Below are 27,103 nucleotides of genomic sequence, written 5' to 3'. Positions count from 1 at the left end.
ATCTTAGGTATGAATTCTTGTATCTTTTGCATTATCTTTTCTTTCATCTCACATGGCCCTCCTGTATGAGAGAAGGAGGTGACTTCTGCTCTCTAAAGCCACTTTTTAGCATGGCCTAAGTTCAGTGCTCAGGGCTCAGTTCACTCTGTCTGTGGCTGGCAGTATCTGCACTGGTAAAGCACTAAGTGCAGTTTCAAAGCTCAGGCACATACAGGGAAGAGGAGGTCTCCATCGAAGGAGCTGCTTTAAAATAGAAAGCTTTCCATTTCTGATATTCCAATGGTTTCTGAACATGTTAAATAGGTTTTGATTTGATTATGAGGTTTGAGAAAAGAAAGAGAATATATCTGTGTATCTGTCTCTACACATACATCTTAAATATTCCAAGTATTCATTGATATGTCTTGAATTCCAGAGATACAAAAATGTGGTCCCTTAGACAAAACTCATTTTCCAAATAAGGAAACAGACCTCACAGAATTCATTGCCCTGCCATTAATTTCAAAGGCTGGAGTCAAGGACTCGAATTCTCATCCGAGATCTGGTACTTAGCATCCTGCATAAACCTGAACAAGCCAAAGAACTTCTTCCAGATGGGATTTCCTAGTCTGGACATAGATTTCTGAGGTTGTTTCCAATTTCATGTCTATGCAATGACCTATTTTTTTCCTTTTACTTGTTTGTTTCACTTCTTTCATAATGGACCCACAAACGTCTTGTCTTGCAGTTAGCTCTCTTTCTATATAGGCACTGTGCATACACACACACACACACATACAACAGACACAGCACAGCTTAGTATAGCTCACTGAGATGATTCAAAAGTAAACAATCAAAGTGCTCCACTACCTGCTCAAGCAGTTGTGGCAGGCTTACCAAATCCACTCTTCACCACAGTCCTGGTGGGCAGCTCCACTTGCACCTGCCACCCCGACACACTTTAACTCTGGCCTATTTCTAGCTACTCTTATTCCAACTGACAAGCATTGTTAGTGTATCCTTTAAGTATATATACATAAACTAATATACAGATTTTGTCTTGAGGGTTTCTGTTATCTCTAATCTGAGAGTTACAGGGTTCCAAGAGAAGAATATTTTTCAGACAAAGAATAAATGCTATCTATTTCTGACAGATTGTATGAAAATGGAGCCAGGCTTTTGCACATTGTTTTATGATCTTGAAATGAATGCAGTCTTGTTTGTGGCATTTCCGGGGGCCCTTGTGAATTTCTTTCTCTCAAAGTAAACTAGCATTTTTAATAGGCTTTCTTTTCTTTGACACATTTTCTCAGCTTGAAGTTAATATTTCAAGGTTTGAAACAGAGAGTTCCCATAAAGCATCCTTCTTTCACAATAGCTAGTTTTCTTGAAGTTTGAAAGTAAATTACCTATTAGAATTTCAATAGATAGAAGCCTGTTACAGCCAGTTTAAAATAATGGAGTGTCTTTGTGAGCGCAATCATTTTTTAAACATCTCTGGTTATAGAACAGGTAAACCAAATGTAACAGACTTATTATCAGACATGATAGCAGACATTCAGGAGAACAGAGAATGCCCTTGGAATTTTGACAATTATCTCGCTCACTTGTCCTTAAAAGCAAAACCAGTAGCTTTATGCTACTTTAATACGTCATGCTGGGATTTTTCATGCCTTGCTTAGCATGGGTAGCATAGAACCACAGCTCATGCAGATTAGTATTAGAGCAACTTAAGAAGGCTGAGGACTAGGAACTTGGGTGACAATCACAGAATCTTACCTGAAGGAAAGATATTTGCAATTAAATCCCAAGGAAAGGTTAAGTAATGTCTATGACAGCATTTCTTAGTGATCATTTCTCTTCCAGATAGCTGTCATGGTTTTGATTTTAAAAAAGTTTGTGAGCCAGCATCACTAGTAACTTTCAAGAAAACTTTAGATACCTGACATTTTTCATTGATTGCTCTTGTATTAGAAAATGAAATGTCAGACACCATTAATTGCATTTTCCCAATAAGCAGTTACAGCAGGAGTAATGGCTAAATGGAGGTACTTCCTGTCTAATGCACAATGGATATATTCACTTAAGTGTATTCAATTTAGATGAATGTAGTATGTCTATATTCATTACAGTTTTTACCTATCTGTAGATTGAATTGATGGGGCAGTAATTACTACCATTATGAATGAAACAATACTGTCAGTCTGGAGTAAGAAAATCCATTTTCTTATCATGTTTTATACACGTGCACAAGATGCAGTCTAGAATCATTCTTTCCAATATAGAAATTTTACCTTGGAATTTTCATTGGACGTAAGATTGTAAACATAGTATGTCAGTCAGTTCTGCTTTACTTCAAGTTTATTGACAGTGGCTCTCTGCCTCCTGGGAAATGACAGAGGGGAAACATAGGGCCTCGGAACGTTTCCACACAAGGTAACTTTTGTATTTGTCTTTTTGTGTGTTTTCACCTCAGCTTTAGGCATGGTGTGGCATGGGTTAGGTTATTCTCACACCGTACTTTGCTTTCCTTTTGGTTTTGTGAAGGCAGAACTACTACAACCACACTTGTTTACACATTTTTTCCTAACTAGCAGACTCTATTTCCATTTTATTTCAGTTCATCTGTTTTATTTATTTGACAGGCTGATGCACACAGAGAGGCAGAGAGAGAGAGATGTTAAGAATCACAGGGTGGGGACGGTGCTGTGGCACAGTGGGTTAATGCCCTGGCCTGAAGTGCCGGCATCCCATATGGGCACCAGTTCAAGACCCGGTTGCTCCATTTCCAATCCAGCTCTCTGCTGTGGCCTGGGAAAGCAGAAGAAGATGTCCCAATCCTTGGGCCCCTGCACCCGGATGAAGCTCCTGGCTCTTGGCTTCAGATTGGCGCAGCTCCGGCCGTTGAGGCCAATTGGGGAGTGAACCATCGGATGGAAGATCTCTCTCTCTCTCTCTCTCTCTCTCTGCCTCTCCTCTCTCTGTGTAACTCTGACTTTCAAGTAAAATAAATAAATCTTAAAAAAAAAAGGAGTCACAGGGTGTAGAGGGTCTGCTCTTTGCCCTGCAAAGTTCTCTATCCCTGCTGGTCAGTATTGCTGTCCAAGTTCATGGTGCCATCTTACCTTTTCATCCCCAGCAAGATGATCTTCTAGCTGGGAGCAGGCAAGGTAGAAGCTGCAGCGGCCAGTGTCAGCACTGGCTGCCATGGTGGTGTCTCTCATTCATGTAGTTTTAATAGGCATTTGCTGAAATTACATTTCTCCCCCAAGGATATTACTTGATTTCATTGGTGAGCACTAGTGACTATTCTCTGGTGGAGATTGGCAGTCCTTGCTTCTTGGTAAGCTAATACTATGTTGCATCCAACAAGGTTCATTGGTTTATGGGCATTTTGCTGTTCCATTGATTGTTAAGCATTTTAGCAAACCAACCTACAATCTTTATAAACTTGTGCAGTAAACATATATAATATCAAGAAATGGAAATTATACCCAGCTCATTTTTCCTTCAATTAGGCAGCAAGCTTGCTTAAGCAATAAAGCAAAGTTGCTCATATGATGATCTTAGATTGTACCTGGTCCTTCCTTATTTCATTCCTGGAGTGTTTTTCTGGTGGATGAGCAGTATTTTAATTTATTCTGAAGAGAATTAACTTGCTGGCATCCAGTTCTGGTGAATAGTAGTTCTAATGGAAATATATGTGTTCCTCAAAGATGACCTCTGTTCATATACAGCCAATTAGGAAGCTTCTCAAAAATAAGCAGTCACATAAGCAAATCCTTTAAATACTTAATTGTTGCTTCATAAGCAGGAATGTAATCCTCACTCTGACATCTTGCCAGTAAGCCAGTCATTTATCATTTTTTCCAAATTCAAACAGTGCTGAGCTGGCCCCCAGAGCATGCCTTTCTCTGGAGATGTTGTCATGTTTTTCATGTGGTTGTGTTCATGCTTTAATGTGGACATGTTGAATTCATCATAGATGAGAAAAGCTCCTTTCAAAACCATGAAATGAGCAACCTCACACCTTACCTGGGCATTGATGGAAAGCTCCAATCTTGATCATGCTTTATTCCAAATATGAGAAATTGATACTTGGTTCACAATGAATTGAAAGGAAAGAAAATGATTATGGTCAAAGGGGAGAGCATTGGAAGCCAGGAATCTGTATTTCCATTTGTGAGCCTGTGATGGGCCAACCCTCCTCATTTACTTTGGGATAATTCTTTTTTTTTTTTTTTTTTTTTTTTTGAGAAAACCAGTTTTAGTATCATCAGCTCCTACTTTTGGCCTGTTCTTCAGTAATATCATTAGACCTTGACATATACATGTGAAAAACAAACACTTCTTCTAAAAGTCTAAGAGTTCCATGGGTTTCGCTCATAGTCACCTACTTATTCTACCGTAACTCAAGCAGATTAATTCTCTATGATATGACACACATGCTAGGGTAGGCCATGCTGTCTATGTATGTAGCAGGAGAATCATTGCCTTGCTTATGCATTACTTTCACTTATTCAACAAATAATTACTGAGTGTCTTCTAAGTAATGAGCAACATGTAGATGCTATAGAATGCAAAGACTGTTCTTACAAAAGGTCAGTCACAATTGCCTAATCAGGAAATCAGTATTAACAATGTTAATGTTAATTAAGCTCACAAAATGCTTTCTTGACTGTGTGGAATACTAAGTAGTCTAAAGTAAAACAAAAATTACTGTGAGACAAAAAGCCTCTGAAAACCCTAAATATATCAGCCAAATTTAGCTTGCTAGCTTTTGTCCCAGGTGATGGTCTGAGTATAATAGATGGCTTCTTCTGCTTGCTTAAATTTCCATTATATTTGCCTTGTTGATTTATGGATGGATAGTATGCTTTTTTAAAGATTTATTTTATTTTGAAAGGCAGAGTTAGAGAGGGATGGAGAGAGAGAGATGTCCTCCATCCACTTACTCCCCAGAATGGCCACAACAGCTGGGGCCTGGGCAGACTGAATCCAGGAGCTTCGTCTTGGTTTCCCGCATGGGTGAGGGGGCCCAAGGACTTGTACCATTCTCCCCTGCTTTCCCAGGCACACTATCAGGGATCTGGATTGAAAATGGAGCAGCTGGTACTCAAACCAGTGCTTACATTGGATGCTGGTGCTGCAGGCAACAGTTTAACCCACTACACCAGTGTCAGCGCCTAGTACTATGTTTTAAAATGTAATTTTTTAGTATCAGATGAGTGCCAAGACACACGTAGAGTGACATACACATGCATGCAGACCTACCAAAACATCTAATCATCATGCATCTAAATATGGGAGGAAAAATACTGTTCTACTTTATGAATTCTTAGCTGATATGTCCTGCCCTAAAGACAGATTAACAAGAGAGAAGCAGAAGTTTGGCAACGTGTACGCCTCCTATAAAAAAGGGAGACAACTCAGAGAAGTGAGTGGAATTTTAGAGTCAATAAGAAGTTGTGCTAGATTTCAGGCTTAAATACCACACTTCTCTGAAGCTAAAAGGTGTGTAGGGAAAGGTCTTGTTAAAACCCAGGAAAAGCACCAGAAAACTGGGGACAGTTTGTCGTGCCTATTTGAGTCCTGCCTTCTCCATTAACTGAGTGTGCAGTGATTTAGAGTCATCCTTCTCTTCCTGGTTCAGAAAAAGAGACGCTTTTGCAGAGGGAAATTTCCCTATGGATATAAACTCCTCTTAGAGAATGGTTACTGTGCAGAGCTTCTCCTGTGTCTGAATCTCAAAATAATAAGTTCATTATCCTTATGCCAAAGATGCCTATTTGAGATGGTGCATTCTGGTTACGTGTTGGAATGATACGTTCTGAGCCCCATCATGTATAATTGTGGAATAGGGCGTTAAGTACTTCCACGAAGATTATCTCATTTTTTCCACTGGACGATCCTGCAAGCTACTTATTATTATCACCTGTAATTTATCCTGAGCTAACTAAAACCTCTAGTACTTGGACTGTTTGAAGACAGAAGCTGACATTCAAGCTAGTCAATTGGCAAAGACTAAGTTATTTCTCCTTATTTCATAAATATATTGGCTAAATGAACAAAACTCTCTAAAGCAAGTTTTCCATTATTCAGTTTATTTCAGAAATGCACAAGACAATGGAAGCTACAGGAGTTTCCTTACTCAGCAACAGCATTTGATGGAGGAGGGGAAAACGCTCTGTCTTTGAAGGAGGATTTTATTTGGGGCCAATATCATAGAACAGGTTAGAGAATATTGGAATTCTTAAAGCAATCTCTTACACATAACAATGAAAGGTCAAACGTGGACTTTCATGTAGAGAATATGAATTGAATCCTCAAAGCTCTGAGCTGGTATTACATCAAGGAGATAGGAAGAATAGCAATTGATTTCTTCTCTTCCTTTTTCATAATCAGGGCAGAAATTCTACCCTGGATAGTGCCTGTATAGTGCTAGTGCTCATTTCAGCTTTGAGAGCGTTATAGATTTTTAAAATAATAATTAGTGCTCTCTCCCTCTCCATGAATAAAGGGTCCCATGCCATCTCAAATCTATGAATGAGTTAGCAGAGACAGCCTGGACTTATCTGGCATCTGGATAAAGGCTAAGGGGTTGGGCCGGCCGTGAATGGTTCTGGCAGGATCCAGGCTCTTCAGTGATGATCCAGTTTCTAAATGTGTCTGTGCCTTGCCTTCCATATCTTTACATGGTGTAATAATAGAACGTACTTCATGAGGTTATTGTGAATATTGAGTGAGTACACGTGAAGTGCTTGGCAAATTTCTGGTTCACAATGTTAAGTGGAATGCATGCTAATATGTAATAATTGTTGCAATAAAATAATTTGAGGGCAAACATCCATATTTCTAATTAAATGTGGTGCTGTAGTCAGAATACTTGCCACTTTACAGAAACACTTTCTATATGCATGAATAGGAAATTCTTGGTGTGAAAAAGTGCATATTCTCTCCTCACAACAAACTCATTAATTATAAAAGTGATTAATTACTATCAAATTCCTACTGAGCTACAACATAAAATGCCCATTAGTATTACCTAATATTTTAAACATAACTCTTGTTCAGATACTATCTTGTTCAGTTTGTAATTTGTTTTCACCCTTTTAATGAATCATTGTGAGTGGTTAACTATGCTTTATTTTATTTTATAAATGTTTTAAATTATTAAATTCAATTTGAAACTCCTTTCCTGGACAAACTGTGAGAAGGGGAGTGCAAACAATTGGCAAGTCAATGAAGGATTTATGTGTCAAATCTTGTAAGTTTGTTATTAGATTTTTATTTTTAAATTTACAGGCCCTAAGAATAGGTGGTTATTCACTACTTTCATATTTTTCTATATGTTTAAATGTATTTAAAGGTCTGTAATTATTTGAGGGAGTAAGTGTCCTCTTAGTTCACCTTTGAGACTATTTCATCAGTAAAACTATCTTGTCATCCGACAAAAACACAAGAAATACTGCATGCTTTCAGCAGCTAGGAACGAGAGATGGAGAAACACTTTCTCTTCCAATTATTCTGTGCTAGTCTGAGCTATGTAACCTGCTTTAGCAATGTTTGATTATTACCGTATCATTATTTATGGTTCTGTCTCTTATATCAAATTCTGCCCCACTAGATTGTACTCTCGAGCAAATAATAAGCTGACAGTTTGACTCCAGCACAGGGCTGCTTCACGCTGGGTGGCATCATGGACCACTGGGCTGTGGTTCTCCTTTTGAAAGTCTGTCTGCCCTGCTTGTTTTGCTCTAATTTGGTTTTCAGATTTTGCCAAAGATTCTTAAAGAAACTTTTATTGTGTTTTTTTTTTTCATTTATTTATGTTACTGTGTGATTCTCCTGACCTGTCCATCTCTTGGCTTTTATCCTCGTCTGCCTGTGTTTTCTACCTGTGGGTCCTCGGTTCCCCTTTTCTTGTCCCCAGTCACTTGTGATGGGGTTTATGCTTATTACAGGCTTTGATGGACATACTGAATTGACAACTCTGTTTCTGTGTATTGTTGGTGGCAGTTATATCCAGCTTGCCCCTCCTTCCTCTCTTAATAAGGAGAAGAGGATTTGTCTGGATAATGTCCTCAGCACTTCAGAAGGAAGGGAGATGGTGACATTGTCTGGCAAGAAAAATCATCTTAGAAATATGACATGTGATTTAGCCTGATGGCCTTATCCATTTTAAACACTCACAAAAATAATGATATGGGAGTTAAATTTTGATCAAATTTTCTTGAAAAGATTACATTTTGAATTGAAAGTCATCTGATATTGAAAATTGTTTTGTAAACGTAGGGTGTTTAGATGAAAGAAGCAAAAGTAACTAGAGAAGCCTCACTCCTGGCCACTGAGCTGTTGTCACAAAAGCTCCTACAGAACCTGGTGTGATACAAAACTGCACCTTTAGCCACAGATCAATCCTGAATTCACAGTCACCCCTCTCCCCAGTTCATGTAGCCAAGGTATTTTTGAGCACTGAGGCAGAATAGGCCATTATTTAAGGCAGGTAATTTTCTAAGGGAATTGTTCCAATGTACCAGTAATATAAGAACTGTAATTAAAACAAAGTGTTTTTAGGTCCACTCCTTTTCCTGCAATACTAGGAAAGACTGTGGGGTAAAAATAGTGGGAGAGACTGGAAGAAAAGTGATTTCCCCTGACTCTAAACCTGGTAATTCCATAGAGTTAGCACCGCCTCAATCAGTGCTGAACTCTAGTCTTGATTCTGAACAGCGATTACATAAGCTGGCTGTTACCCTGCTTCTTGGAGCACCTCGGTGTTTATCCTGAATTCTGAGTCTATTCTCTCACTGTGGGATACATCCTGTTCAGTAGCTTTTGTTGTCTCCATTCACCTAGGATATAGACACATTCTTATTTCAACCCTCCTAGATACGTAATGCAGAAATTTGGTCAACTTTTGCTGTTTGCTGATGGTACACATTCCCTTTTTCCTTTTTGCCATGCTTGAATCCTATTCCTAAGTCTAAATAAATTACCCCCATCATTCCAATAAACCCCATGAAAATATGCCTAAATTCTCTGTGCTGCCTTTTTCACCTGATCAGTGATGTTCCATGGTGTAAGCTTCTGGCCTGATTTCTGCCTATAGGAGGCTAGTCATTCTGGGGCAACACAACTAAAATGTACCCATTTGTTGATTTATCCACTGTTTATATATATCTACATGCTAATGTCTATGTGCCAGTCATTTTTACTTGGCACTGAGATAATAGAGAAGGACTTGAGGAATGGTATGAAGCATGGATAAATAAGCCACATTATCCATATGCTAATGCATTTTATGTAGGCGGATATTGTGGGCTAGACAATATGTTTTCACTGTTGTGGACATAAAGAAAGAATAAAACAGTTTCTTACCACAAAGGTTATGGAGGCAATAGACATGAAAACAGATAATATAATGCCATTTGGAATATCTGATGTTAGAATTTAAGAGGACAAAAAAGGAACAGGATTTGAAGAGAGATAATGCTGGCAATGTGAGAAGAAGGGTTTGACTTAAAGGAGAATAATAAATCTCAGCTGTGTACTAACAGGAGTGCTAGGCTTAGGCTGTTTGAGTTCAAATCCCTTCCATAAGCATTTGACCTCTCTCAATCATTGATTGATGCATCTGCAAAGTGTACATATAAACAGAACCTACCTCATAGGTGTTGTTGTGTGAATAAATGAGATAAGTCACACAGCTGGCACATTTATACTCCATAAGTATTTGTTGCTATTATTTTATAGATAATGAGAGAATTCAAGAGGATTTTAAGCAGGGATAGATGAAGCTAAAACTCTGAGATAGAGCATCCTAAAAATCCTAAAGAAACTGGTTTTGAGAAATAGGAGATAAACCCATTGGTCATGCCCAGCAGAACCTGATGCTAGTGAAAAGAGGCCTAGGCTGGAGTTGGAGATTATGGTTGTAGCTGTAGTGCAAATGGGGGCACCCCAGAGTGTGTATATGGAGTGGATTGCTCGGGGGGACCGACATGGAATTGCGTGAAATGCAAGAATTTAAGGGGTAATATCTGGAAGAAAAGCTTATGAAGGCGATGAAGCTGGAATGGCCGGAGATGTGTTGGTAGTAGACAGAGCCACCTGGAAATGGTGGCACAGGAAGAGTGAGTGATGTATAGGATGCAGCCAGCATTGCCTCGGGAGAAGTCATGATATGACTGATAAGGTACGAGTGATGCTCCACCGAAAGTCACTTCCACAGTTCCATGTATTTCCAGAAAGTAATGAATCTCACCACATTATTTCAGTCTTACAAGATTAAATACCAGCTTGATTAAGAGTTGATCTGGTTATGCTATCAAAGAGAAATATAACCAGCATTTTTGCCTTTTTTTTAAAGGATTTTGCAGAAAAGAAGTCCACAGCAAAGGCCCTGGAAGATGTAAAGGCAAATTTCTACTGTGAATTATGTGACAAGCAGTATCACAAACACCAAGAGTTTGACAACCATATTAATTCTTACGATCATGCTCATAAGCAGGTAAGTCCAAGTTGGGAAAATCCCTCATATTCTTGGATTTATGCAATCAAAGTAGGAATGAATGAATTTGGCCTTATTTATTGTCATTTAAGCCTCTGAAGTGAAACAATTTTATGCCTTATTTTTTTTCTTGATGGGTTATTTTCTGTTTAAATGTCGGATGAACTATTTTTTCCCTTGGAAGTACTATAAAGCTGTATGTGAACTTAGAGATGATCTAAGAATAAACTTCCTAGAAATCAGGGCCTAGTAAAAATAGTGTCACATTAAAAATCACCCAACTAGTTAGTGATAGAACTATAAACCTAGACTACTACTAGAACAGAGTCTGTTACAAACTCTGTTACATTCCATTTCTTTCAAGGATTCCAAGATACAGGAAATGCCAAATCTTTGGGGGGAAATTTCAGTAAGACATTATATTTGCTTAAGAAGACCCTCTTAATAGAGTCAAAGTTGTTATTCAGTAAGTGAACAGTTGCAACAAGCAACTCAAAAATGCAAAGTTAAGGGGTAATGAAAGGTTAAAATATTTCATTTTATTAAAATGTCTTATGTAAATCTGTATTATCAGTGTACATATCCAACACATGGTTCATAAACTTCTCTGCATCTGTGAAAGCGGGAGGCTAATGTCCACATCCTATTAGGTTTTATCCTTGCTGGTTGAGTTATGGGCATGTTGGCAATTTTGGAATTAGGAGTGTTAAATACCAGTGACTGAGAAAGAAATTCCACATGGCCAGAGGATTATTGCTGACAGCTATTTGAAAGCATACACTCTTGATCCCAGATGGACCTGTTGGTTGGAGTATGTGGGTAAGTCTTGGATACTAAAATACTTATTCATAGTGAACACAAAGAATGCTTTGATCAACATTATGTATATTCATTGAGTGCAAACTACACTTTGAGAAATGCAAGGCTAATGAAGACCAACATGTATGCTTGAAGATAGGACATGTGTCTGTGATTGGCTACATTTCTATGACAAGGGCAACATCAATGCAATCAAATGTTTTAGTACTGACTCCCAAATCCTAGTGTGTGCAGAAAATTCCTAGTGTGTGCAGAATAATCACTTCAGAAACGGCTAATAATGCAGACTTCCAGACTCTCCCTACAGATTTTTTAATTCAGTAATTCAGAGATATGGCCTAGGAACATGTATTTTGAAAGCGTAAGAAAAGGGAAACTTTCAAACACATGTAAGAATGAATTATCTGGCTCTTAACCAACTTCAACAATAATAATTCTTGGTTCTTTCTTAGCACCACCACTAACCACATCACCACCACTGGTACATCATTTTGAAAAAAAAATTTAAGACATAATTTCATCTAAAAGTATTTTCAGATGTATAAATGTGTTTTAATTAATAACAATTGTCACACCTAAAAAGTAACTATTTTTTTATATCAGTTAGTGGCCTTATTCTCTAGTTATCTAGTAAATTATTTTAAAATCTGGATTACATATCCAGACTTGTGTCATGTTTGCACATCTTTAAGCTTCTGTTAGTATACATATATTTCAGTCTGTAGATGTGTTTCTCTGTTATTATTTGAAGAATTCTATCTGGTGCATTCTTCTTACCTTCCCTTTGGTCTTCTGTGATTCCTTTAAACTGGTTGTTATATCTGATTTTTGTTTTCCCTGGCCAAGAGTATAGTGTCCTTTCCTAAGGAGGCATATGATGCCTTTTGTTCTCTCATTTTGTTTTTTTTTTTTACTTTTATTTAGTAAATATAAATTTCCAAAGTACAGTTTATGGATTACAATGGTTTTCCCCCGCCCCCCATAACTTCCCTCCCACTTGCACCCCTCCCATCTCCCGCTCCCTCTCCCATCCATTCACATCAAGATTGATTTTCAATTTTCTTTATATACAGAAGATCACCTTGTTCTCTCATTTTGTATAAACAAAATTTTGATCAGTTTGTTCAAGTAGTATCAGCTTACTTCACCCATCAGTGAGGACCCCACCAGCCATATTGCCTCAGTAGTTTTGGTAGACATTGGTCGTCAATTTCTTTGTTTTTCCCCAAGATGTATCTATTTCATTTTTTAAAATTTTATTAATAAATATAAATTTCCAAAGTACAGCTTTTGGATTACAGTGGCTTCCTCCCCATAACTTCCCTCCCACAAGCAACCTTCTGATCTCATGCTCCCTCTCCCCTTTCATTCACATCAAGATTCATTTTCAATTATCTTTATATACAGAAGATCAATTTAGTATATATTAAGTAAAGATTTCACTCTGGCCTCAGAATCAGCCCTTAAGGTCATCGTTTTCTAAAATTGATGACTGCATTTGGAGTTGTAAAATTATGATTTGAATTCTGCCACTCCTCCTTCATTTACTTGATTGAATGTGATTGTAAAGAAAAAGTTCTCATATGCATTGCCCTATAGGCATTTTATACAGGCAGTCTCCAGGCTGCATAATAAGGGAAAACAATAATCTGGGGGTATAGAGAATGAGAGAGCAGGGGGAGTCTTACGGAATAGTGGCTGTTGAGCTGTGCTTTACACATGCCCGAACACATGTTGAAACAGAGACTCAGGACGGGTGGCAGCATAACTGGATACGTAAGAAACCAGGTGATGAATGACAGAGAATGAGGCATCCTGGGGGAACTGCCGGAGTGTTTGACCACAGGCTAGAATCCTCTGCACCAGGTCTGTAATCTACAGAATCTCTGTCTTCTAGAATTCTTCTCAAGAAAGCTTTTTTTCATCTTATTTCCATTGCTTTCCCAATATGTTGATTAAACAATCTTTTCTCAATCATTCTACTCCATCTGTACCCAGTTCTGTTTTTATTTGGACTTACCAATTTTCAAACTTTCACAGGCATGCCCCTTCATCAAGCAATGATTGAGTTTCTAATGTGTGCTACTGCACTAGTTGTGGAAAATGGACAAAGTTGGTCCCTGCCTTCTTGGAGGTAATAATCTAATTGGGGAAGACATACAAGTAAATAGATCTGTAATAGATCTGTAAGTAGATCTGTAATACGTTAATATATGTGTTGTAAAAGCTGTATCTGTAGGATCCGTAAAATAGAGCACACAAAATTGATTTCAGAAAAAGGAGACAAGTGATCTGGATTTCTTAGAGATTCACCATGTAATCAACAATAGTAGGTCCTGTATGCTAGAAAACCTATATCCACGCATGGAGGCAATTATAAAGCCTGATGAAAGAAGTTGCTGCAAATGATTTATTGTGGCCACTGCAGCCACCAGCACTTTCTTGGAAAAATCTTTAGAAGTCTGAAGCTGGGCCGGCGCCACAGCTCACTAGGCTAATCCTCCGTCTTGCGGCGCCAGCACCCCGGGTTCTAGTCCCGGTCAGGGTGCCAGATTCTGTCCTGGTTGCCCCTCTTCCAGGCCAGCTCTCTGCTGTGCCCCGGGAGTGCAGTGGAGGATGGCCCAAGTGCTTGGGCCCTGCACCCCTGGGAGATCAGGAGAAGCACCTGGCTCCTGCCTTCAGATCGGTGCGGTGCTCCGGCCGCAGCGTGCCGGCCACGGCAGCCACTGGGAGGGTGAACCAACGGCAAAGGAAGACCTTTCTCTCTGTCTCTCTCTCTCTCACTGTCCACTCTGCCTGTCAAAAAAAAAAAAAAAAGAAGTCTGAAGCTGTAACATACTCTGCTCGTTCTTTCTGGCAATATGTCTTGCTCACATTCTTCATTGGACATTTTCATTTTCACCATTCATGTTTGACCTTATTCTAGGATCACTGATAGTATTTTTCAAATGGACTCCCTACCAACTGTATTTTCCCTGCTACAAACCAGCCTGTTCACGTAAGGATAGATTGATCTTCCTAAACTACACATGTGCACAATCACACCCCTCCTAAGAAATCTTCAGTGGTTGATGACTGACTTTTCAAAGAATCTGAACTAGTTAGTCTGCCATTAAAAACCTCTACAGTCTGGCTTTTGCCTCTGTTTTCTGATTTCTCTCCTGAAGCTCCAGAGTTTCCCTGCAGCTTCTCACAAGATGCCTTATGCTTTTGCCACCTGCTCTTCTTGGCTCGTTACCCTCCCTGTGCCTGGGATGCCCTCCCATCTTGTAGCTGTATTTCAACACACACTCTGTATATTTAATGCACAGATTGATGACTTATATCTTGATATTCAAGGAAATGGGATCTCACCTTAAACGGATTTAGCATAGCATTTTCCAAATATCTTTTGCTCTAAATCTATTAATATTGTGGAATATTTTGGCATAAGCTGCCCTCTGTGGAAAACACTGGAATGATTGCATTTGCTATAGACCTTGTTAGACTGTTTTCTTGGATGACATTGAAATGCTTCCATCTAAAGATTCATTTAGGCCGAAATATTTTAAAATTAACTCAGTTTTTGATCTAGCTGAGTTTAAAATTTCCTTTTTAAATGAGGCTGAATTTTATATAGAGAAAAAGGAAGTATTCAATACAGTTCAACATGCAAAATTTCCCCATCCCCAAATTTCAAAGCTAAAGGTGTCCTGTTTGTTTATTGCCTCATTAAGGGCTCTTCTTGACTGGGATTATTATGATTATAATAATGGTGGTAGGAATTTGGCTGAGAGTATTTGTGGCTTGAGTAATATGAATAGTTACCTTAATTTTATTTTCCATGTGGATTCAGAGGAGATATTTGGACTCTTCTGTTGAACTTCAATATGATATGTTGGTGTTCTTAGAAGTAAATCCAGATCCAGCATAGGTTTCATTCCATTAGTCATCAACAGAAAAATCATAGAGCTAGAAACAAAGAAACCTGAATTCTCTTCTCTGCTCTTTCTTCATTTCTTTTTCTTTACTCAGAATCCTTCAATTTAATAGGTGATTTCCAGAGCTTTTGTACCATGTAATATCTAAATAGCAGTATGATGCATTTATTTCATTGCGAGGATTGTATTATTCTAAACCAGTGAATAAATAACTTTATACAATACATTAAAACAGTCTTTGATTCTTAGTTTTAAATGAACTCATTTGACATTTAGTAATAGCTTTCTAGAATCTGATAACAAATTACAATTTTTTTCTTATTATTTGTAGAAAAAGTAGCTCAACAGTAACATAGCTGATTGAAAAATTGCTTTTAATGAGGCAAATGATCAATTTCTAGTTTTAACCCCCTCTTTTTTAAGATTTATTTTTATTTATTTGAATGACACAGTTACAGAGAGAGACAGAGAGAGATCTTCTATATGCTGCTTCACTCCTCAGATGGCTATAACAGCTAGGGCTGGGCCAGACCAAAGCCAGGAGCCAAGAGCTTTTTCTGGGTCTCCTATGTGGGCACAGGGACCCAGGCACTTGGGCCATCCTCCACTGCTTTCCTAGGCACATTAGCAGGGAGCTGGATCAGAAGCGGAGCAACTGGGACTCAAAACCAGCACCCATATGAGGTGCCTGCATCGCAGGCAGAGGCTTTCCCCTATGCCACTCACATTTTTGGAAACAACTAAATTGTTTTAACTATTGCCTTGAATGAACCTCTTATAATCCTGTATATACTCCGAACATTATTCGTACAGCAATTTGTGCATACAAATTGCAATCACTTGGATAAAGATATCACTGTAATTAGTAATATAGCTAACATGTCAATAACAATTAATCCTGATGAGACTACCTACAAGTCATATTCCCTTTCTCAAGCTGAAAATGTACAATACTTGAATGAGTAATACATATCCTTATATCTAGCAGTAGTCTCTCCTGCCCTGGAGGTATTTTGGCTCATCTCAATTTAAAATACACACACACACACACACACACCCCATATCCCTGTACAATTAACCCATAAAAATATCTTCAATAATAAAAAACAAATCTACTTTCAGATCCTTCACCTGTGATACTTAATCCTCTAAATCTCCCTTTGCTTCACAATAGAATTTATTTTTGCTCAGAACAAGCTGTTCACTTGTGAAGCCTGGATTTGAACTCCAATGGATTTTTTCTTAAAATATTGTCTTAGATTCACCCCATCTCTACTTGTCCAAATAAAATATCAAAACAGAACTTTGTCATCTTGCTCCTAAAAACTGCTAAAATTCTATTATCTCTTGTCTTATTCCTATGATTTGATTCATATGTCATTTTTTCAAAAGGTTATTTATTTATTTGAAAGTCAGAGTTAGAGTTACAGAGAGAGAGAGAGAGAGAGAGAGAGAGAGAGAGAGAATCTTCCATCCACTGGTTTACTCCCCAAATGGCCACAAGGACCAGGGCTGGGCCGGGCTGAAGTCAGGAGCAGGAGTTTTCTTCTAGGTCTCCTATGTGGGTACAAGGTCCCATCCTCCACTGCTTTCCCAGGCATATTAGCAGGGAAGGCATATTAGCAGGGATAGTGTTTTCCTATCTTAGGACACTTTCCAAAACCTGTTACCCTGTCCTGTTTGGAATATTCTTTCACCTGATGGTCAGTGTTCTGGTTCTCCTCTTCATTTGTATGTTAATTCAAATGTCACCCCTTCATAACACCTAATCAAGTAGTTAGCTAACAGATCTTCCCATCCCCATACCTGTTGACACTCTCAGTGGTAGTTATGTTGCCCACCCAAGCTGTGGGTCCATTCTTGGTAGGTAGAAATGAAAATGCCACCAGAAATAACTTTCATACAATGTCATTTGTTAACAGCAGATAAGGAGACCACAGGGAATCCTGTGTGTGGTAATATTCTAACTTACAGGAAATTAATATGCAAGAGGGCAGGCTCTCTCCTCACATACAGAGTGGGGCACAAGCTCATGTGAGATCCAGAGCAGAATCCTGCTTACACATAAGTCACATGATGTAGTAGTGAGGCTTAAGTGCCTGTTAGGATAGAGATCTTACCCTTAAAATTAGGAAAAGGCTCATTTTCAGCGAATTCGCAGACATTTGCACTTGCTCACTTGTTCTGGCAGTGGTCATGACTGGTTCCAGGTAGATTCTTGGGTCAGTTGAAGCTACTGTAGCCTGAGCTGAAGGTACCTGTTTCCAGTCTGGGTCTTAAAGGGGGTAATTTGATAGAATGTTACTTGTTTGAGTGGTTACCCAGTTGGAAATGTTCCTCAAGATCCTGTTATGTGAGCTGCAGTGAGAGTCAACTGAATGGCTGCCCAGGGCTAGTTGTTCAATATTCAAGCTTTATGAGCTTGTTGTTTAATTGTTGGTAAGTGGAAATTGGCCACAGTGCAAACACTATAAATTGGAGTTTCTTATTTGGTTTGTCCAGAGAGTTGGTATACCAGCACAGAATTGCCTATGACTATGTAAAAAGAGGGATAAATATTCAAATTTTCACATTAATTTTTTTCTCAATTTGCCCCTTCCCTGCCATTCGCCCTAAAGTGGGAAGCACACTGTCGGTTTGGTTAGCCATGATGTTCCTAAGTCTCAGAGCAGTGTGTGGCACATAGTGATAACTCAATAAATACCTTAAGGATGAATGAGTAACAGAATGAGTGAATTTCTAAGTAGGAGCATCCCACTCTGTCCTACATCAGTGTATGCACTCATTGATGAATCTTCACTTAAGTAGATGAAATAAAAGTGGTAGTGATGATTGGAACACTAATATTGAATTATGTATAATTATTGGACAAAAGCTGTCAGAGGAAACAGGTTTTTATAATTCAAAATAATTGAGCCTATATAATGGTAGTGTGGTAGGTTGCCCTAGAAACTTCAGACTTTAGTTAAAGTCATTTTTAAGACTGTGGGAAACTACTAGTCTTCAAAATATTATTGGCAAAATAACTCTGAAACCAATTGAAGAACTGATACACACGATAAGCTTAACTCTGCAGTCAAGTGAGTACATAAGAGCACGGGAGAGAAGTTAGGAGTCTTTATAGAGTGGCATGATGGGAAAAGAGAGAAGGTAGATTCTAAACAGTGCCAGTCACTTACAAAATATGAGCATGTGTTCTACAAGTAATCAACTGAATACAAATTTGAAGATAATTCAAAATTACCTTGTGAAATATTTTAAAAAGAATATACTGCCTGGTGTGGTCAGGATGTGGGAGGACATTGCTTGGGAGGGTGTAAATTGCTCCTATTTTTCCTTTTTAAATTTTTAAAATTGATTTGCCTATATTTGAAAGACAGCCAGAAAGAAATCTTCCATTTGTTAGTTTGATTCCTAAATGCCCTCATCAACCAGGGCTCGACAAGGCCAAAGCCAGGAACCACAAACCAGGAACTTATCCAGGTCTTCCAGGTAGTGACCCAACTACTTGAGCCATCACTGGCTCAAGTCCTAAAATACAAATATTTTACAGCTTGCTTTGTTATGAGGCAATTTCTTGCTGTTGTGAAGAATGTTCCATGGTATCTGTTTTTTAAAAGATTTGATTTACTGGAGAGGCAGAGTTATAGTGAGAGGGAAACATAGAGAAAAGGGCTTCCATCTGCTGGTTCACTCCTCTTAATGGCCCCGGAGCTGAATTGATCCAAAGCCAGGAGCCAGGAGCTTCCTCCCAGTCATGTGGGTGCAGGGTCCCAGGGACATGGGCCATCTTCCACTGCTTTCCAAGGCTCATTAGCCTGGAGCTGGATCAGGAGTCAAACCAGTGCTCATATGGGGTGCTGACACTGCAGGCAGAGGCTTAATCTTCTATGCCACAGTGCCAGCCCCTGTATTCAGTTTGTTCTTCCCCTTGGTATGATTTTGTCTTCTCACTGCTCATGGGGTTTCTAGCCCAGGTTCTCCCCTCTTCTTGTTTTATAATTTTCTTCTACATCACACATATGGACACAGTTTCTATACCAATTCTAGGCATATCACTTATTTGCAGTTTATTAATGTTCCTAAGTATCTGAAGTACAAGATGACCCAAAACAAAATTATTATTTTCCATTCCACATTCTACACAGGCATATTCTGCCTTCTTCTTAATAACTCTTTTTTTTTAGATTTATTGTATTTATTTGAAAGAATTACAGAGAGAGGGGAGAGGCAGATAGAGAATCTTCCATCTGATAGTTCACTCCCCAGATGGCAGCAATGGCCAGGGCTGGGCCAGACCAAAGCCAGAAGCTTCCTTCAATTCTCCCATGTAGGTGCAAGGGCCCAGCACTTGGGCCATATTCCACTGCTTTCCTAGGCCTTAAGCAGAGAGCTGAATCAGAAGAGGAGTAGCCGGATATGAACCAGCACCCATATGGGATGTAGGTGATGCAGGTGGAGGCTTAGCCTACTATGCCACAGTATCCTTTATTTTCTTTTGAAGATTTTTTATTTATTTGAGAGGTAGAGTTACACACAGAGAGAAGGAGAGAGAGAGAGAGAGAGACAGAGACAGAGACAGAGACAGGTATTCCATCCACTGGTTCACTCCTCAGATGGCCACAAGGACCAGGCAAGGCTAAAGCTAGGAGCTACGAGCTTCCATAGGTCTCCCACAAAGGTGCAGGTGTCAAAGCACTTGGGCCATCCTTCCCTGCTTTCCCAGGCCAAACCCAGAAAACTGGATTGAAAGAGCAGCAGCTGGGACACAAACCAGTACCCATATGGAATGCTGGCAATGCAGGTGGAGGCTTAGTCTACTATGCTACAGCGTCACCCCCTCCCCCATAGTACCTTTTAATTCAGAAACTAATTCTGCTTGTTGTGGGATATGTTTTTTTATATAATTTGATAATAGCCTCCTTGGTTAATTCTCCATCCCTGGATGTACATAAGCAAAAAGCTAGAATCAGAAGCAGAACCAGCACTTGTACCCATGCCCTCAGTTACAAAATGCAGGTGTCCTGACAGGCATGTAGCAGCTACACCAAATGCTGACCACTGTTTCAGTTTGTTCTTAGAAATAACTATGTATATCCTAAGGGAGGTGTGAACCTCCTAGGGGAAGGCACTCTGTTGACTTTCATTACTTGGCTGGCCTGGGAGGAGAGCTGGCCAAGTAAAGGCAGGGGGCATCTCTAACAAGAAATTTACAGTTCTGCCTGCAATGTTGCTGACCCTACTTGGCTGTCCCCTCAACTGCAGTGGTCACTTTGGAAGTTGGGCTGAGTGAAGGGCTTTTCAGCTTGGAGCCAATAAGATCTGTGGCTCTGACCTGGGCATCCTTCGATTCCAGGGCAGGTCCATTTCCAGTGATCCAACTCTTGGCAGAGCTGCCAGGGCTCTTCACAAGCTGACTTCTGCTGAAGCCCAGGCTTACCACATTGAAAGCCACTGCAGTGGACTGGCCTGTTGGGTCTCCTATACCCCATGTGAAGAGATAGATAGGTCTGGGCCTCTTAACTTACAAGGCCTAAAGCCCACCAGATTATTATCAAGCCCCTTCTATCAGGTTCTATTTGCCTCTCAATCAGAAAAATTACTTGTAGCTTAGACAGCACCTTTCTTAGCTCCTCTAATAATGACTCTGTCCTTTGTTCTAGACCCTGTCTAGTCCACTTGGGCCTCATTCCTTTGTAATCATAACCTCTACTCTACCACCAATGGCTCTACTCCCAACCTGTGTGTACTGATGGTCCTCTTCCCCACTTAATGCTGTATAATTGTTCAGACCTGGTTAAGGCCACTCTTAGGATCATTGGTAACTATCCTCAACCTGTCTTTTATGACCTTGTCTAAATATGATCAGAGTCGGGGAACTTGGAAGGCTTCCATAGCCTTGGCAACTCATGACGACAGCCTAGGGTGGTTACTGGCGCCATAAACTAGAGTGTCAATTTGTTGGGTCAACAACAGGAGCCACTGTGCGCTTGCTCCTGATGTGGGATCTCTGTCCTTAATGTACTGTACATTTTGATTTAATGCTATAACTAGTACTCAAACAGGATGTTTCACTTTGTGTTTCTATGTGGGTGCAAACTGTTGAAGTATTTATACTAAATTGATCTTCTGTATATAAATAGAATTGAAAATGAATCTTGATGTGAATGGAAAGGGAGAGGGAGCGGGAGAGGGGAGGGTTGCGGGTGGGAGGGAAATTATGGGAAGGGGAAGCCATTGTAATCCATAAGCTGTATACTGGAAATTTATATTCATTAAATAAAAGTTAAAAAAAAATGCCATAGATAATATAATTGCAGGAAAGTTAAAATATGCATTAGGAGACAATTGGAAGTTAATATACCTACATATTGGCTATACTCATCATGAATGGATTATTAAAGATGTTTACTCATTTTATTTTCTGCATGCTAAAAAAAAAAAAAAAGAAATAACTATGTATTTGACAGGCAGAGAGACAAAGATAGGAAGGGACACAGAAAGATCTTCCGTCTGCAGGTTCATTCCCCAAATGGCTGCAACAGGCAAGGCTGGCACAGGCAGAAGCCAGGACCTAGGGGCTCTGTTGGGTCTCCAGCATGCATGTCAGGGTCCAAGTACTTTGGCCATCATCTGCTGCCTTCCCCAGAACATTAACAGGAAGCTGGTTGGGAAGTGGTGCAGCCGGGACTGGAACTGGCAGTCCCATACGGGATGCAGATACCACAAGCAGCAATGTAGTGTGCTACACCACAAGGCCAGACCTGTTTGTTTTTCTATCTTCACTTTTGATTCGTTATCACACACCTTAAGATGTGATTTCCTTTGGCATGGATTCTGGAAAAGTAATCAAATGAATCCCAATGATTGGGGTGCAAAGATATTTTAAATAAATTATTGAAAGAAGTCTAAACATAATGATAGGAAGGTAGCTAAATTATGATGCACATAAACTGGAGTAGAATCTAAGAATTTAAGTTAAGTTTTAGATTAAACTTATATGAAATTTAATTTGTGAAAGTATTGTGTAATACTTTTTCACAGTAAACATCAAGAAATATAGCTATATATAAGTAAAATAGTTTAAAAATATAGGTCATATATTTTCATGTTACTAAATATTTACTATTCAATCATAAAGCTTTATGAAACAATGTAAGCAGATATTATTATTATTATTATTACAGATTATTCTGCCTTTACATGTTTAATTTCACTTTATTTCTGGTCAGTCCTAAAGATCTCTATTGTATTGTATTGTATTGTATTGTATTGTTAAATGAATGCTCAGACTTTATATTATTTGGAATTATAAATATTGGGCTTCACGTGGTACTACAGTTACTTCATGTTTTTATTTTATTTCTTATAAACTGCTTTTTCCTGGCATTAAATTTGCCTGTCTCTTCTATGTGCCCAGTTTTGTATTACTGCTTTATATTCATTCATCCCTGGATAACCTACCCCACGTAGGCTCAGATACTTGGATCACTTCTGCTCCCGTGGTCCCATCAGAGACATCACTGGTGCAGTCCTTGGTCTTCTGCTCCTGTCTGGACAAGGTGCCCTTCAGTCTGGTAGCACTGCTGCTGCTCTGGGATTTGCCTTCACTATCATCCTGTGAACACTTTCACCTCTCTCCTGGGTTCTGTTTCTTATTTCTTCGATCTCATGGCTTCCTGTATTCTTAAATTATTTGCCTCTTTCAGTGGAACCTGTCCTTTAGAATCTTCTTACAGAAGCATACATGCGAGATAACCTTTGGAAGACCTTGACTGTCAGTAAAAGTGAGTGTGCGTATTCTGCCCTCACACTGGATTTTTTCCCAAGTGTTTGCAAACTACATTGTTGCTGTTGAAAGATACATGCCATCTTGAATCCTAATGCTGTCTTTCTGGAAACTGTTAGACTTCTCTTTGTTTCTCCTTAGAGGAAATATTGATTTGGTACTTGCTGTGAGCCAGCTTTATTCTAGAATGCTGAGGATACGGTGAGGAGCAAACCAGACAATCCTCTCCATCCCCATGGAGCTTGCATCACACTGAGTAAAGGCAAAGAGAAAATGAACACATAAAGTAATAAAAAGCATGTAGGATATCAGATGGTTCCACAAGCTGGGGAGAAAACTCAAGGAGCGAGAGGTACGGGGAATACTGTGGGGTGAAGAGAATTGTTGATAGCGGTTTCAATGAAGAACTTAATTAAAAGACAGTTGTTAAGAAAGGCCAGGGAGCAATCCAGTCTTTGCTCTGAAGCATGGTGTTCTGGGCAGAGGGAGGGCTAGATGCAAGGTTTGGGAGCAGTGGTCCAGAGTGTCCTAAAATACCAGCGTTTTACAGCTTGCATTGTCAGGAGTCTCTTTCTCTTATTGTGAAGAATGTTCCTTTGCATGTTCTCATTCAGAAAATAATTCTACTGGCTTTGGGAAATGTTTTTTATATTATTTGATAGCAGCCTCCTTTGTTCTTTGTTGTTTCTCTGAGTTTTCTCTTGAAATCCTCATATTTGGATGATGTGTTTCCAGAATTAATCTGTGAAATTTGTTATTCCTCTTGTTATATTCCTTGTCTGTCTTTACATCAATCTTCTGACAGATTTTCACAATGTCTGTCCTCTAATTTTCCTACTGAAGAGCTGTTCAAAGTATGTATGTGTTTGTGTGTATGGAAGGAGAGAGACACACACACATAAAAAGGCACACCCATAAACAGAGTTTGCTTTTATCTATAGTTTATATGCTAAAAGCTTTCCTCAAATATCTCTGTTCATTTTTATTTATAACTGAGGGGCTATAATTTTGCCTGGAAGTTTTGATGCACATTGGTTGGGTTGGCAGCTGGCTGGCTTCAGGATGGTGCGATAGAGTAGTATGTGTATTGGCTTACCTGCAGCTGTCAACATCTAGGCATCTTCTGGAAGCTATAAACAGAAAGGAGAATCTTGCTAACAGGCACAACTGCACTTAAGAATTTAAGTGACCGCTGGCTGGCGCCGTGGCTCAACAGGCTAATCCTCCGCCTAGCAGCGCCGGCACATGGGGTTCTAGTCCCGGTCGGGGCACCAGATTCTGTCCCGGTTGCCCCTCTTCCAGGCCAGCTCTCTGCTGTGGCCCGGGAGTGCAGTGGAGGATGACCCAAGTGCTTGGGCCCTTCACCCCATGGGAGACCAGGACAAGCACCTGGCTCCTGCCTTCAGATCAGCACGGTGCACTGGCCACAGCGCGCCGGTCACGGTGGCCATTGGAGGGTGAACCAACGGCAAAAGGAAGACCTTTCTCTCTGTCTCCCTCTCTCACTGTCCACTCTGCCTGTCAAAAAAAAAAAAAAGAAATTAAAAAAAAAAAAAAGAATTTAAGTGACGGTATAACTTAGAGTAAGGGATACCAAATGTCCCCTAGATAAGATTCTACCTGATTCAGTTTCTCCAGGGAGCACCCGTCTTCTGACAGAGAATGGAAGAGGCCCTGCCCATCTGACTTCCCTCCCTTAGCCAGTCTTCCTGTTTCAGGTCTCAGCCTGCGTTTTCCCAGTCCTGCTTCACTCCTCTTACCTCAGCTGTCCAGTCTGCTGTGTGCGTTCGCATATCCTCCTTCTATCTCTCCTCCTGTCCGGTTCTCTGCCTACTTTATTGCTCTCTTTTATTCCTCTGTAAATTGGGCCATTGCTACTTTCACCAGCGTGTCATTACATGAAATCCCCTTAGCCAGTGTGTGGCATGTGCTAACTATTCAGGGGAGCTAGCTGAGTGAGGCGTATTTCACAAGATGCACTTCTAAAGGGGGCTGGTGAACCATTTTGCAAGAATATTTTACAAGGGATCCTTTCATTAAATGAGAACCTAAACTGAGGAACCTCTTTTATCTCTGAAATGATAAATGCATAGATTTGTAGGTGAATAGAGCTTTCTCTCATTTGATTTTATCTTAAACCTAGACTAGACGATAAAGGAAAGTAATTCTGTGGGTGTTAGGACTTTAAAGCCATAACCTCTAGTTGGCCTGTTCCAAATACCTCCTAAACACAATTTTGGCAATGCCCTTTGATATACGTCCCATGTCAAACACTCTGTACAGCAGAGTCCTGGATTTTTTTTTAACAGGTGTATGTTTTTTCTTTTTGCGGATCTGTAGGTTTACTTTTGCTAATCAACATTATAGTTTTTCCAACTTGTCTTCTAGCTGCATGATACAACATTTCAGCAGACAACTTGATACTGAATGAAACATGAACAAATGATTAATGACGTTAAATTGCAGTGGTTAATGATAGCTACTGTTACATCCATTTACAGATGGCCATATTGTTCTCCTTATGTCTTATCCATTATTGATCATCCACTGAGTAACTGCCCCAAGTGAGCTCTTCCCTCTAACTCTAACTGTGAATTAGCTGCTGGTGGTTTTAATACTAAGGTTATAACTATTGTTATCAAACAGCCAGAATATTGCTTTGCTATGGATCGCGCTTGAGCTCACTGCCCATGTATATTAATGGTAAGGCCAAGGATAAAAACAGAAGCAATCCTTCCCCTGTAAATATGTCTTAATTTATTATCCATCTCCTGTTCCTGTGAAATTATGCCAGTCATCTATGGAATTAAGTCAGCTACCCACCATTTTAGTTAATTACCCAAAAATAATTTGCACTAGATTTTGTGGACTCTGTGGATGAAAAATTAGTAAGAACTCATAGTTTCCATGCCAACAACTGAGGACCTTGGAAGTTGTCACTGTGATACACACAGCGAGGAGGGGAAAGGAGCAAACTCAAAATGAGCAACTCTCCTAAGATCCGTCAGAACCTGCAGCCTACAGCAAAAGCGGCTCCCTCCAGAACCACGGTTCAGCCAGGTGGGCGCTGGAAGTCCCGGCATTGCAAAGCCGAAGCCCAGGAGCAGAAACTCCTGTGGGCACCAGCCCCGTATCGGTGAAGCTGAACTGTAGTGGATGAACTTCCAGAGCTTCATTTTATGTTTGAGAAGTGCAGACTCCTCCATACCTGCCTCGTTCTCCTAATGGTTATGGACCAAAAGGAAAATCCTACTGTGTTTCTGATAGGGAGAAGGGAAGAGCAGTCTGAAATATTCACAGAGCATCACAGTCTTAGGAATCCCTGCCCGCGGGAGGACCTGTTCTACCCAGCCCGACCAAGTCCAAGGAAGAACGAACAACACAGCCCTTGCACGTCTTTGGCTTTAACCTGGGGGCAGAGCAATAGCGAATTCCCGTCTCATGAGTTGGGTGGGTGTGGGGGCAGAACCGCACAGGCTCGCCTCTCTCCTCCCGCCTCTGGGACCTCGCCGTCACAGCAGCATGGTTCCCTCACGCAGCAGAGGGTCAGAGCTGAAGGAACTGCACACATTTGGCCTCACTTGAAAGTTTTTAAGGAAACACAAAAAGAGGAGTGGGGGGAGGGGACAGAAACAAGGACCACAGAGGGTATTTTAGCTTCTGCAAACCACAGCTGCAGCATCCAGTCACAGGCTCACTCCTAGTCAGATAAACTTCAAACCTCACATGAACGGCTGTTTGCGCCCCCTTGCTCTTATCTGGGACATCATGCCTGGCTCTTGAGATAAAAAGTGCAAAGCATCCTGAAACACAAAAGCTCAGTTGGAAGAAGCAGAGAAGGCATGACAACAGACTCGGGTATGGCAGCCACGTCACAATTATCAGAATGAGGATTGGAAACCACTATGATTAATATGCCAACGGCTCTGATAGAAAGTGGACAACATGTCAGAACAGACGAGTGATGTCAGGAAAATCATGGACTTGTGAGAAATTTTAAAACTGGGCTATGGAGATAAGAATGTCTTTCCTGCCATTGTCAGGAGGCCGGGCTTAGCCAGGGAAAGAATCAGGGAGCTTTAA

General features: G+C 40.0%; 1 protein-coding gene across 1 annotated transcript in view; it reads left to right on the top strand.

The window, feature by feature from the left end:
• Nucleotides 1-27,103, top strand: part of ZNF804B (zinc finger protein 804B) — a 504,210-nt gene that overhangs the window by 403,485 nt on the left and 73,622 nt on the right. The window contains exon 2 of the mRNA XM_062178397.1: nt 10,352-10,492. Coding sequence (XP_062034381.1) covers nt 10,352-10,492 — 141 coding nt within the window. The remainder of the gene's footprint in view (nt 1-10,351; nt 10,493-27,103) is intronic.

The sequence above is a fragment of the Lepus europaeus genome, chromosome 20 (assembly GCF_033115175.1).
Source record: "Lepus europaeus isolate LE1 chromosome 20, mLepTim1.pri, whole genome shotgun sequence".
Lineage (NCBI taxonomy): Eukaryota > Metazoa > Chordata > Mammalia > Lagomorpha > Leporidae > Lepus > Lepus europaeus.
Note: the sequence above shows the minus strand (reverse complement) of the source record. Positions and strands in the feature narration are given on the sequence as shown.